Below are 15,046 nucleotides of genomic sequence, written 5' to 3' on the forward strand. Positions count from 1 at the left end.
TGAATAGAAATATAATCCATTGTTGTCTGAATAAATGTGGCTAACAGACCACAAATAAAATGAAAATGACTTTACATGGGCGTCAGTGTAATCCATAAATGACATTTTCCAACATATGGCTTGTTTTTAAAGCTCATTTTGTCATTTTGAACCATGATTTGCTTATATATACATAAATAAAGGCTCACAGAGTTCAGTAATTGTAGTATTACAAATCACTATATTGTGGTTTGTGTGTTAATTTGTTAATCGCCGCATCTCAGCGGATTGTGGACTGAAACGCAGACAAGGGACAGATGATAAAAGATGGCAGGGAGCTGTCTAAACACACCAGTTCCTGTCAGCGCAGATGGAGGCTGAATGGCAGACTGAAAGAGGAAAGGGATTTTCTTGGCTTTAAAATCTTTCTTTTCTTGGCAGAGCTCTCTCTTTGCTGGTTGTGAAGGTCCAGGGGAGGAAAATTGGCTTGTCTGACTCACAGATGGTCTAAGGCTTGGTCTACACATCCACACACACACACACGCAAACTTTGAGTTTTTGGTACACTGGTGAAGTTCACCCCTCCTTTCTCTCTCCTCCCTTGTTTGCCAGTAATGTTTGTCAGCTAAACTTGTCATCAAATGGGTATAACACAAGTGTGTCTGTCAAAATTACGCTCGTACTGTCATACAACTTGACCTCACACCACAAAAGTTTGACCTCGGAGTATGTGTGTTTGAAAAAGTGTCGACGCTGTCACTGCATTCTGCATGTGAACATATGGAGAGGGAGCAGAGCATGAATATGCACACACATACACACGGTGAGCATATGAAGGCCTTGTCTCGTATTTTAGATGACACCGTGACACTATGTTGCCAGACAGCTTTTTATGGACACCTGTACTATCTTTATTAATTTATTTTCCCAGCAGAAAGACATGTGAGGTCCCAGCTGACACTATTATCAAGGGGCTAAAATACTTGAAGTACTTCATTTCTATTCTTGAGTATACTGAGTGTTACATTTCTGATATATATATATATTCTATATATATATATATATATATATATATATATATATATATATATATAATTTATTACATGATATTACATTTCCTTTTACAACTCCTTTCCCGTGGGTTTATAGTACAGTAAAGTGTCCTTTGAAATTTCGGTAATGTAGCAGGTCATTTGGGTGTCTTACAGTATGTGTACTGTTTTATGAATACTATGAATTTAGACATACTGCTCATTTCACATACTGGTTTTCGCTACTACATAGTAGGGACGTAAGCATATTCAGTTGCAGGGTATTTTAAAAGCTAAGAAAGAAATTGTAATTTTTGCCTGATAAATACGAGAGTTTAACCTAATTTTTCAGTGTTGCCTGTTTGTGGTTTTATTTCTGAAGGATTGTGTGACACTGAAGAATGCAGTCATTTAAATTACCTTTCTAAAATATATTCACATAGAAAAATGTCAGTGTTTTTACTGTAATTTTGTTCAAATAAATCCATCCTATGCAAACAGAGACTTAAAAACATTTCAAAATTGCTATTATTTCAAACTTTTGACTGGTGGTATATACTGTATGCAATCCCATTATCATAGGAGCAAAAATATATTGGGCGTAATAGATACATACAATACAAAAGAATGGAATTAAGTAGTCTGCAGCCACACAGAAAGAAAAAGCAATAGTAAACAAATGCAAACGATAAAGATGAATAGAACAATTAAGTTGGAGACACTAAGCAATGGAAATTAAAGGGCAGAGAAATTGAACTGCAAAGTCAGCATTTACCTGGCTCTCTTTTTTTTTTCTCTCTCTCACACACATCATTTATGCTCATCGTTGTAGTGATGCATCAGAGTGTATGCAGGTCAGACCCCAGGTGTACACGTTCTCGTTCTAGTTCTCCTGGACGAGATGTGCACATGCATTTCCCTCGCGGCTGATAGAAGAGAGGAAACCTGAATGATCTGTTTATTTACAGCATGAGGCTGCAGCACTATTTATGATCCTTAAGCGATAAGCCTTCGGGAGACTCGTAAAAGAGAAGTGTATGTGTGAGTGGGGCTTGACTCAAGTAAGGCAAGACTAGGGACAGGAACATTTATTTATTTGTTTATCGTTTGAAGGAGAGGGACATTGTAGGAATTCAATATTTCAATGTGTGCTTTATGATCTCTTGAAGGTCTTTAGGGTCTAGAGGTTTCTAGCTTGTGTATTAATTTTATTTTAAGACCTTTCTGTTTATCCCTTCTTTGATGGAAAGCAAACAGTGTCGAGATCTCCTGATCTCCAGCACTTCTCTCCAGGGTCTTCAGCTCTGCTGCTGTGCTTACAGTTTATCAATACCATAAAACTTAAGCTTTGAAATATTATGAGTCTCATCAAGGACGAATCTGTCTCCTAGGAAACATTTGTGCCTTACACACACACACACACACACACACACACACACACACACACACACACACACACACACTTCTCCGTACACTCAAATACACCGTTCACACCTTACAAAAATGTAGTGTGGCAGGACTGGTTAGATGGTTATACAATTTTGCTTTAATATATAGCATACCATATTTCTATATTCAAAATACCATGGTATTTCTCCAAGACAGAATACTATAAATAACAAGAACATCATTTGATACACATACCATGGTAACATGGTTTTCAGACATATCATGTTCACATTTCATGATGTTACTATGGTAACTTATCATATTCCATGTACCATGGTGTTTATTTTAAGGGTGGAATACTACATTAATACTAAGAATAGCATGGTGTTACCATGGTGTTACATGTCTAGGAAAATCCAAGATATTACCATGCATCTATACCATGTAAAGTTTGGGGTCACAATGATGCATTAAATTGATCAAAAATGATAGTAAAGACATTTAACATGTTACAAAAGCTATGACTCTATTCATCAAAGAATCCTGGAAAAAGTATCATGGTTTCCACAAAAATATGAAGCAGCACAAATGTTTTCAACATTGATAATAACTGTTGACTGAGAATACTATCAGGTAGTATTACCGTTGTACATGTCCAGAAAAACATGGTACTGGCATGATATAACTATTCCATGTACAGTGGTGGTAGAATACCACAAATAAAATCCAAGAAACCATGGTAATTTCATTGTAGTTTTTGTCAGTGGAATATAATGCTTAATCTTTGGACTGTCGTGCATATATACAGCCTTTCTTTAAATGTCCATCCTGGGCTTGAGTTACAACAGACATCCTGAGGATTTTCAGGCTCTTCAGTATAGAAAGAAAAAGAGGGATTGTTTCTGGAGGTGGTCTGCCAGCCAGATGTGTTCAGTCTCTTAACCACAGGCCTGCAATGGTTTATTTCAAGCGGAAATTCTTCTTTTTTAAATCCATTCCTCCGTCCATCTCTTTTGACTTCTAAACCCTGCTGGCTCACCCCACATCACCTCTATCTGCATTCAATTCCCGCACTGCTTCCTGTTGAGCTTAAGGGAGACCAATATGAGAAACAGTAAAAGGAAGGCTGAGCAGAGAATGAAAATGTCATTGCTGTGTGCAAAATGGGCCTGGTGATATTTTGGCTGACAAATCAGCAATAAAACGACATTGTGTGTGTGTGTGTGTGTGTGTGTGTGTGAACATCCGGATTTATCCTATAATTTCATCCAATGGCAGTAGAGGAAATATGAATGCACCAGAGCAGCAAGAACACTATTTGGAAAGGAACACAGTCTGAATAGTAAAATGTTTGCATGTATATGTGGTCTTTTGAAAAGCATAAATGTGTACACATCGTCATAATGCTGTATGACTATAAATATCCATAGTTTCAGGGGAACTTTTCAGATGTGCGTAGTTTTTTTTTCCTCTTAAGTTATGAAACAAATATGTTTCCCCCCATGACTGTTACAAACATGAATCAAAGCAATGAGACATAACCTCTCAACCCAGTTCAGCTTTGGGTTTCTGGGATGAGATTACATGTTATGTGAATGTAAATAGGTGTTGTTTGTGTTTGTGTGTGTGTGTGTGTGTGTGTTTCAGTGATGGATGCAGCCGAACTGAAGTGTGGAATCTATATCATAGCATAACCTGATGAGAGAGCTGACGTTACAGTGGTTTGGGTTTGTGTGTGTGTGGGTGGGCATGTTTGTGTGAGTGTTCTTCACACACACAAGTGTGAAGTGTCACTGTTTAACCATCTATTGGACAAATTATGAAAGCAGTGTTCAAAATAAAAGTGGTCAATTAAGTATAAATAGCCACTTGTCCTAATGTATGTATGGTTGTGGGGCCATATATAGAGTCAAAAAAACTATATATATATATTGTATACTTTGTATATATATGATAATTGTAATATTCTCTATCCACTATCGCATGACACATTACATGACATACAGACAAATCTTCATGACATAATGACATTCAAACTATTTTTTTGAATTAATGTTAGGTAAAAAAGAAAAAAATGCTTTTCTGAGTGCAGTTTTTGTAACCATGCCAGAAAACAATTAGATTCACATGTGCACCACATTTATGTTACAATTAAATAATGCTAACAGATTTTGTAGTAAGAAACTCAAAACTACAGTTTTGTGATCTCAATGAATCATGTTTTAATATTCTGTTCAAAAAGTAAAAAAAAGGGAAAAAAGTACATCAAGGATTATGTACCTTTTCTGTAGAGGAATATTTCCCCCCAAAATGCAGATTCTATCATCATTTAGTTGTGCTTATGTCTGATTCTGTATGACTTTTTTTTTCTGTGAAACATGAAAACTTATATTCTGTGCTTTGAAAGCATACAATGAAACGGTGTTTTGTTAACAGCACATATCTCACCTGCAGGATGTTGCATGTGTGCAGCTTTGTACAGTAATCCTTCTTTTTACACCACAAGAAATGCTGAGTCATGCGATTAGTTTAATTAGTCTGCCCAGCGTCTCCTCCATGTGCCAGTTTGTGTGATATATGAGCTGGAGAGTTTTGATTTACATGCAGGAAAGATGAAAAATGAAATTTAAGGGCTGGGTGAAGGAGAGGGAGAGAAGGATTGGATTAACCTTGAGAAAATAAGTAGGGCCCATAAAGAATAAATTGCTTAATCATCCTTCCCATCATTCAGTAATGTTTTGTGCAGTCACACTAGCAATAAAGCTTTGTGACAGCTGTGTGTCTATATAGGTGTGTGTGTGTGTGTGTGTGTGTGTGTGTGTGTGTGTGTGTGTGTGTGTGTGTGTGTGTGTGTGTGTGTGTGTATTTATGATGGCACATATAGAGGTTAACACTCATGTCAGGCTTGCTTTCTCCAGACCTGAATCAGTGTGAAATAAAGCTTTGACCATCACAGGGTGACCATTGATTCTCTTTTAGAAGCTAGTATGACTACTGACCTGAGACCTGTGTTTTCACTCACTGCAGTCTCCGTTCCAGCTGACAGGAGCGCAGCACTGCTGTCAGGGAACAAAGCACTCAATTTTGACAAAAAAGGTGGTGATTTTGCAAAATTTATTTATTTTTATTTTTTTTAAACACTCTCTGTCAACAGAGAGAAGTCTGCCATTACATTGGAAGATCAAATTATGATGACATTTAAAAATTAAGAAAAAAAATTCATAGTATTCATAGTTCATAGTAACATCAATAACATGTATTTGCATGTATTTTCATTTCATACTGACTTTAATTGTTCTGGCGAAAAGGAAGATTATCAGCACATAAATTTGTGAATAAATTTTGCTCAGTTCTTCACACAGAACTATCACATGGACCTGGAAATGGCATTAATCGCTTTTATGGTGCTTTATTGTTGTTTTTGTAGCTTATGAGGTCATGTTTTAAAAGAGCAGCACAAATATTCTTTTTAAAACATCTCTTTTGTGTCCTACAGAAGAATTCCACATAAATTTAGAAATTCTTTTTTACTTTTAGGGAAGCAATACCCTGCAGTTTTGTTTCAGGAAAAGTGCTTATTTCTGGCAAAAGTTATATTTGGGAAGCATTATGGGTACGATGCTCTAAAATCTGTCTCCCTGCATTATGTGGTTTGTATTTGGTTGCCTTGATGAGAACGATTCAGCTCAAAACCTGTGATTTTCTGGGACATAATGATAAAATGAAAGAATCCTGGTCTCCGCTCCACTAGTTAACTGATGTTGTGCTGCTTGTCAGTGGCACTCAGGGCACGTGGGTCTTGCTGTGTTTATTTTATGTGCCCTTAGAGCCAACATCTGTGAATAATGTTTCAAAAGCAGGCCAAAATTCCAGCTCTCTATTGTGGTTTGCATGGACTGAATTGAGACCAAACTCCCAACTGATCCTACTATGAACAATTTACCCTTTCTGTCTCACAGACTGCAGATTGTCATGGATGGTTGGTGTCCCATTCACTCTTGCACAGAAGTTAAAGAAATGGGAATACTTAAAGGGATACTCCACCCTAAAATGAAAATGTTGTCATTAATCACTTACCCCCATGTCGTTCCAAACCCGTAAAAGCTACGTTCGTCTTCAGAACTCAATTTAAGATATTTTGGATGAAAACCTGGAGGCTTGAGATTGTCCCATAGACTGCCAAATAAATAACAGTGTCAAGGTCCTTAAAAGGTATGAAAGTCGTCATCAGAATACTCCATCTGCCATCAGACGTGCAATCTGGGTTATATAAAGCGACGGGAACAATTTTTGTAAGCGAAGAAAACAAAAATAATGACTTTATTCAATAATTCTTTTGTCAACGGTCTCCTCTGGGTCTCTTCATATCACCGTATGCTGTGTATGCTCTTCTGTGTCATCCGCGCCATAAGGATGCGCTGTTTCTACGTGTATTTATTTTTGATTTGAAAGAAAACAGCGCATCCTGGTGGCACGGAGGACACAGAAGAGCATACACACTATACAGTGATAGAGGAGACCGTTGACAAAAGAATCGTTATTTTTGTATTCTTTGCTTACAAAAAATGTTCCCGTCACTTTATATAACCCAGATTGCACGTCTGATGGCAGATCCAGTATTCTGACGACGACTTTCATACCTTTTCTGGACCTTGACACTGTTATTTATTTGGCAGTCTATGGGACAGTCTCAAGCCTCCAGGTTTCCATCCAAAATATCTTAAATTGTGTTCTGAAGAGAAACGGAGCTTTTACAGGTTTGGAACGACATGGGGGTAAGTGATTAATGACAAAATTTGTATTTTGTGTTGGAGTAACCCTTTAAGCTATAAAACCGAAACTCCTTCCTTCCCCCCCTCTGCTTCCTTCCTTCCTCTCTTTCTTTTCAATATTGAGTGAGACAGCATATAGAAGACAAGTAGTATAGTTGTTTATGTGTGGCAGATGGACATATACATTTGCATTGTTGTCTGCTAAAATGAAACCCAATCATTTATCGACTTTTTAAATCTTTTTTACACACCTTAGTTTCTCTCGTTTGCATTCATTTTTCAAATTTTTCTGCCATTAATTTCTCCCCCTCAATATTTTGCATTGCATGTCATTTGCATTTCCTGTGATGTGAATGTGTGTACTGTGGTATTGACAAATGTGAAATAAGGAATATTGAGCTTTAATGTGAGGTATTGATTGTGTAGAGCGGTGGTCTGGATTGTATTTCTATTGACTGAAGTGAGTTTTAAGTAGAAAAGGTCAAGGAATCAACAGGCACTAAATGTGAGAGGCGTGTGTGCTAAAAATGGCAAGTTGGTGTATTTGTCATGGTAAAGTGCGGTGAAAATAAAGGTTAGCTTGAGTCTCTAGGGGGTGATGCCAGTGAAGCAATTGTGCTGGAAACTTTGCTGATGTGCAATGCAGTGTTTTGTAGGTTTACCTTAAAAAAGATTGTGTGTGGGTGTGTGTGTGATGTGACACATTAACGGTTAATGTAGGCTTAAACATTCATTTCTTCTGGTATCTTTCTTTTTTTTAAATAGATGACCACACATTATAGATTTTAATGAATAGAAATACCCCCGTTGTGTCTATTTATATACAGATGAGGTTTACATTCGTTTTTTTTTTTCAACATATTTAAGATAACATTTTTGTTTTATTTTACACCATCTGTAGTGTCCAAATATGCATAGTTCCCTACTATAGGTGAAAACAGTGAAAGAGTACAGAACATTAATTCACAGTACAGTAGGGATAAATTACTTAAAAATTGTTTTATTTTATTTTTTTATTTTTTTAGGAAAGTTTTCCAAATGGGGGTTTTATGAGTTGATTTAAATAAAAGCTAAAAATTAAATGATTAAAAAAATACAACTGAATAATCTAAAAATAAAAACACTGAAAATAAAACACTTACTAAAAAGACTGACACAGGCCTATATTAGAAGTAATTGACTTCGAGTAAATATTTTAGGTTAAATTATTTCAGCTAACAAAAAGTTCTAAAAGAATGATATGATTGTCTCCATCTCATTCGAGAGAATATCATTTTAATGATATTTCTCAAAATGGTTTTAATTTGTTTATTTGTCAGAACTTTTAATTTATTTCCATTAAGTAGGCTATTGTTTCTACAGAACATGTTTGGCATAGACTACTCCAAATTTAATTTTCTGAAATCATCATCGTGTGATGATCTTATCTCAATGAAATGTCAATAAGGTTCACTGATTTGCCATTTGGCCTTGGATATTTTTGTATATTTATGTACGCAGGTCATTAAAAAGTGTCATCGAAGGTTTTTACCGCACAGATTACGTCTCTCTCTCTCGCTCGCTGGCACACACACACACACACACACACACACAAGGAGAGAGAGAGAGGTGTGTATTTCCCTCTCCCCCTCAGTACTCAGTCTCACTCTACACGTCGTCTCCGTGGTCTTCACCAGCAGTGCTCGCGTGCTCGTTACCAAGACAATCACGGATAACGAGGCTCGTCGTTCCGTCCCCGCGTCTCCTGTTACCGGAGTCGCGGGAATGTCGAATCCCAGGAAAGAGTTTGACGTGAAACAGATCTTGCGCATCCGTTGGCGATGGTTCGGCCACCCCACGTCTCCTCCTTCTCCCGGTAACCAGCCTTCGGGAGATCTCTTCAGCAGCCGGGGGACCGGAGGCTCCTCATCCGGCGGCGATCAGCCTTCCCTCGGCGGCTGCAGCAACTCCAGCGCCGCCGCCGGTGCCAGTTCGAGTAACGGCAACTCTTCCTCCAACACAAACAACAATCGAAAGTTTGGAGATTCGGGTCCAAATAGCGGGCACTCAGCAGCGACAGCAGCAGCGGCAGCGGTGGTAGTTAGTGCCTCCGCGTGTCCTCGGTCCATGAGCCAGCAGGAGTGCCGGAGCTCCCCGCCGGCGCCTTGGGTCTTCCCGGCTCACTCGCGCTCCAGCGAGAGCCTGGAGCCGCTCCCGCAGCAGCAGCAGCAGAAGCAGCAGCAGCAGCAGTCCACGCGTGTAAAAGACACCCCTGGCCCTGGAGACGAGGAGAACAACAATAACGTGGAGTGTGACTCCAGCTCGTGCAGGTATGGGAAGCATTATTGGTGTGGTTCCAGTCGAGCACAGCAGGACGCTTGTACTGAGCTGGTACCACTTCACAACAGATGTATCGCCAGCTGTTTTCTATTAGGATTAAACTGTTACCACAAGCCCTCCCTTTTGTTTCCTCACACTCTCTCTGTATGATAAACAGTGCATATGGTATATTCAAATAATAAACTGAATGACTAAAACAAATATTGCTTAATATTATGTAAATGTTTATAACTTTTAAACACACAGACAGACACTAATGCGCTTGTATGATGGTATCAGAGATTACAGTCTGTCTTATATCAACTGTGCTGTTATGTTGGAGAAATGGTCATGATGTTTTTTATATTTTTTATTTTTTTACATGTTTTGCAGTGTGACATAATTATTTCATGGTTATTATGCATGAAGCTTTTATGACCTCATATTAATTGAGAAATTACATGCATTATATGTACTTATAAAAATGTATTTGTCATACTGCAGGAAAATTTTACGAGCTAGTGATGGCAAAAAGGATGAGTTGAAATATCGCAAAAGGAAATTGTTATCAGTTATAGGAAGGAACTGCTTCACACCTCTGGTTTATGAGGGTGAATAGACAACAGCGGTCATATATTTCATAGCTTATTGTGTATGTGTTATGAATGGCAGTTATATATTTTGCATTGGGTGTGGTGTTACTAGCTCAACTAAAAATTAAAATTCTGTCATTTACTCACTATCTGCCATTCCAAACCTGTATGAGTTCCTCTGTGGAACATAAAATATATATTTTTAAAGAACGTCCTGGTGTACCTTTTTTATGGCAATAAGTGGTGACCTAAGATGTCAAACCTCAAAAAGGATACAAAAGTACCATGGAAGTCTAACTCTTGCCTGTTTTAGTGTTAGTGTGAAGACATGCAAATGTTTTATCAATTTATCAATGTGTGACAGAGAGATTTTAAATTCATGTTTCTTTTGTTGCATCATGATGACGTAAAAAGCCATTATCCCACCTTTGATGGATTAGCTCACTTACTGTAAGCGTAGTAGTGCGATTATGATGTAACTTCTACTAAACACCCTCACCTCAGTGAGGAAGTGATGTGTACATGAATTGTGCATAATGTTCCTTCACAGATCTTTAGTGTGATGAACAGCTGTGAATCTTTTATGTAAGAATCTGAAAGATGAAAACAGATTTGTGAGGTGTTTTATGGGATTGCAGAATATTACAGTACATGCTTTATGTGATTGAAAAGAGACCGTGTATGTGCAAGCATGTCTGTCTTCCTAATCTAATACCCATTCCTGGGTTTGACAACTCATTCTGTGTCTGACACTTAGGCCTATAAATATGTGCTACCAGCAGTGTTTCTCATTTTGATTATGCTGCAGACTTCATACTTTTGTACTAGCTTATGTGAGTGGGTATGTTTACTAGGGTTGTTTATAAGTGAAAGTGAAGGATGTTCTATCAGTGTGGTGAAGCTCTGAAAAGCATTTAGTCACTCATCACCTTGGCGACGGCAGATTGAACCTATTGCTTCTGCTCCTTACGGTTCGTACCAGGAAGAGATAACCACACAAACACACGCATGTAAAAAACTGAACCTGAAGACCGTGAGAACTGTCTCTTCATACTTATAGTGAGGAAACCGTTTTTACCCTGTAATTTTTTTTTGTGAAATTTACTTCAAATTTCTAAGAAATGGCAAGTAACACATTTATTTTAAATGTGAAAATTTGAAATGGAATGTTTTCTTGTCAAAACAGTGAGTTCTCAAAGTGATTGTTTTTCCGTCCTCTCAATGTACTTCTGTGAAAATGACACCTCTTCATACTGTTTATAACATTCACAAACCACATAAGCTTGTGCCTTCAACCACCACTTCTTTATTTCAGACACAAGTTTGGTTATAGTTGAAGCACAAATAGGTATCCTATTTGAGGATTCAAGTGTAACTCTATAAGCCTCCAGGCCCTGGGGCTGTTTATGACTTACAAGAAAGCGAGAGAGTGATGGAAGGAGAGAGAGACAGGAAGACGAAGAAAACCGTCTAGCCAACTGAAACTGCAATTACGATGTTGAGATAATGGGACAAAGCATCTGATATCTGTTGAGCATTAAACCAGGGCTCTCCCTCTTTCCTCTCGGTCTCCAGCTCACGCTTCCATTTATGTGGACACACACACACACACACACACACACACACACACACACACACACACACACACACACACACACACACACACACACACACACACACACACATTTTCTTATACTCGGAACAATGGAGTAATTGAGAGTGTGGGAAGAATCTGTTATTTTGGGTTAAATTCTGCATTTTATGTCTGGAATTAGAGAAAGATGGGTCTTTAATTGGTAGTATATGTATCTTTTAAAATATATATATATTTTTTTTTGCTATCTAGAGGGATGAGTAAGGTCATAGTCTACTTGCACGTCAGGAATTGAATGGATGTTTTAGACTGCTTGTATTTAATTGCCCGCAGTTGAATGTGTGGTTATGTATACCTATTTGTAGAATAAGACTCCGAGTCTTGTAAGATGCTGTTTGAAACGCATTTACATAATTAATGTTCACCAGACTTTTCTAAAGTGTAAAATCCCTCTTTTTTTCCTCTCCATCTGATATATTCCCTTATTCCCTTCTGAATTGGCCTACAGAGGTTTAAATCTGATCCAGATCTCCAAATGGTGTCGTAATCCCAGCTCAAATCCATTCTGAAATGACAGCAGATATGTGGAGTGGAGTGGAGCTCATTATAGCCTGGAAACCACCTCTTTCCTTTAACCTCAACTCAAGCGATGAGACATGAATATGCATATTTTAACTTTTCATTTTGAAGGACTGAATATCAGATCTTTTGACAGCATGAGGTTTTGAAAATAGAGCAGAATACTCATAAAATGAGAAAGAGACGGAGATGTAGAGAGAGAGAGAGAGAGAGAGAGAGTCTTATGCTTAAAGACGAATGGAAACTAACAATGGCATCGAATAGAGTGATTAAGGAAAAGAGCCAGAGGGCGAGGAAGAGTGAATACTGAAAATTAGAAAATGAGGTTCGCAGAAAGGAAAGAATGAAAGACGGAAACCGTGTTGGAGAAGCTGCTTTGAAACTACACCCTACTCATAACTTGCATTATTATATTAAAGGAAGCTATATTTTATAAAAACAATGATAAAAAAATGTATAGCCTAAATGCTCTGTAAGTTGCTTTTGATAAAAGCATCTGCTAAATGCATAAATGTAAATGTATTTTTCATTTAATCCCTTTAATATATAAAAACAGTGTTTCCGCAGCAATAAACTTTCCAGTCAAATTTTATTCAATAGGTTTTAACTCTTTGTGAACCGCTTGATTTACCTCTCCAAATGAACTGATTAACTGAAACGAAATGCTGTTGTTTGTCTGTTTTTCACTTAAATGTAGAATGTAGCATTTTCTAGATTTATTTTGTGTTTTCTTGCTAAATATAACAAAATAGAATTATAAAACATGCAAAATTCTACAACTGAGTTGAGTGAATTGGTACATTCAGTCGATTCACATAATTCGGCTTCTTGTGAACCTCTTGATTTAACTGTCCAAACAAACTTATTCACTAAAACAAAATGCTGTTTTTCACATAATTATGATGAATTCAGCATTATCTGGCTTTATTTCATGTCGTCTTGCTGAATACAACTAATACAATTATAAAACACACCAAATTCTTCAACTCAGATATTGGTTTCCTGAATTGGTTCATTAATGTAAATCATATGGTTTTTAAGTTTTTTTTTTTGTCAATCTGCTAGATTAACATGAATGATCCACACTAATCGATTGACCAAAATGAACCAGACTGTCCAGTGCTATATAAGAGGGAGGAACGTTTAGAAGAGCTTGTTCAATTATTGCTTTAGTTTGCTCAACTGCAGTGCTACATGTGCAAACAATGTGATTTAACATGTTACAGTGGTATCTGTTGGAAACAGAATACTTGAAAAAGAATCGCTATGGATACTGTCATGCTGTCGAAATTGGCTACAGTAGCGTCACTACTTTTAGTTACTGTTACTCCTCAACATTTGACAGAAAGAACAGAGAAAGAGGAAGACAGGAAATAAGGAGGATACTCAATGAAAAGGAAGCTGAGGGAGTATGAGAAAGAGTGCAAATATGAATGGACGAGTGCCCACTGGGGATGTTCAGGAACTGGCAGGTGTTTATCTGGCTTTTTGAGATAAATTGCTGCCTCTCTCCTGTGTGTTTGCACTCATGCAGGGGTCTGTGTGATGTTTACTTTGGTAGGTTGTGTTTGGAGGATTGTGAATTTGCCTGTGTGCTTGCTGTGTTTGAGATGTGTGTGTGTGTGTGCTTTGCCTCTAGTCTCTGTTTTCATATGAGACTAAATAATTTTGGCACTGAGAAGAGCCAGAGGCTGAAAACCTGCTACACATAAAGTAACTTACTAAAGCGCTTAAGAGAGGGAATCTCTGCAGTTTGTCTCGGCATCTGCACTCTTTCTTTCAAAATCCCAGAAATAAAAATTCAGTCATTTATTCGTCCACAGAACCCATGGCTCTCTTTCTTCTGTGAAACGCATTGTAGAATGCTCTTGTCCAGTGCTGTTGAACTTGTGACTGGTCTCAAATCCAAGTCTAAGATCCAGTTTTCATGGTCTTGGTCTTATTATGGATTAATTTTCCACACCAAAAAGGAGTTGAAAACAAATGTGAAATTTAAACAAAAGCATGTTGTTTTTAATGAAGATGTTGTTTTTGAGATGATTTACATGAACCAGTCGACCACTATTCTTTTCCATACAACGGAAGAGATGGACAAAAGGACTAAAAACTCTACAAAATCGGTCTATGCGACTTGAAGCACTATGTTCGGTTTTCTGAAACCATATGATTTTAGAGACAAAATTATTATCAAAATATCTTCCTCTCTGCCATAGATTTTGTTTTTCTTCCCCATCTCTCATTCTTTCCCTAAGGTGCTTGATAGACTAGGTTTCTACACTTATTTGACTGCAAGTCTTTAATTGCTTTTAAAAGATTTGGAGCTGAGAGCTCAAATATACTCAGTCTCACTCTTATCATCTCACCATCTGTCTTCTTTTCAAATCGTGTGATTGAAATCTGTGTGTGTGTGTGATTGGGCTCTTTTTTGCACTTTCTGCTTGAATGAAATAGTTTCCATTTGATCATGGTCTGTGAGGCTGAGAGATCTTGGTTTATAAAAGGTTGTAGTTTGACTGCTGTAATTTGCCAATTGCATGACCTCTTAAGACCCTATGAATTTGTCTTTAACTTGTGCCATTCCTTTGGTGAACTTAAATATTGATTTTATACATTTCAGGTAGCATCTTCACATTTGTGCTATAAAATAATCAGCCTTTTTGAATGGTTGAGCATTACTACCTTTAAAAAAAAAAAAAAAAAAAAAAAAAATCAAATGTTGTTTAATCATGATACTAACATGTCACCCACATTATAGTTTTTGTCCCAAACAGAAAAATCCTTCAGTATTACAAATTGGCCTATTTTATGCTC

General features: G+C 37.4%; 1 protein-coding gene across 7 annotated transcripts in view; it reads left to right on the plus strand.

Annotated features, from left to right (window-relative positions):
* Positions 1-15,046, plus strand: part of LOC109096431 (kelch-like protein 5) — a 46,303-nt gene that overhangs the window by 6,245 nt on the left and 25,012 nt on the right. The window contains exon 1 of one of the 7 annotated variants that reach the window (XM_042766565.1): positions 8,387-9,480. The exons of the other annotated variants lie outside the window; for them this stretch is intronic. Coding sequence (XP_042622499.1) covers positions 8,936-9,480 — 545 coding nt within the window. The 5' untranslated portion in view covers positions 8,387-8,935. Of the gene's footprint in view, positions 1-8,386; positions 9,481-15,046 lie in introns of those variants that run through there. 7 annotated transcript variants of the gene reach the window in all.

Source organism: Cyprinus carpio, chromosome A1 (genome assembly GCF_018340385.1).
Source record: "Cyprinus carpio isolate SPL01 chromosome A1, ASM1834038v1, whole genome shotgun sequence".
In the NCBI taxonomy this organism is placed as follows: domain Eukaryota; kingdom Metazoa; phylum Chordata; class Actinopteri; order Cypriniformes; family Cyprinidae; genus Cyprinus; species Cyprinus carpio.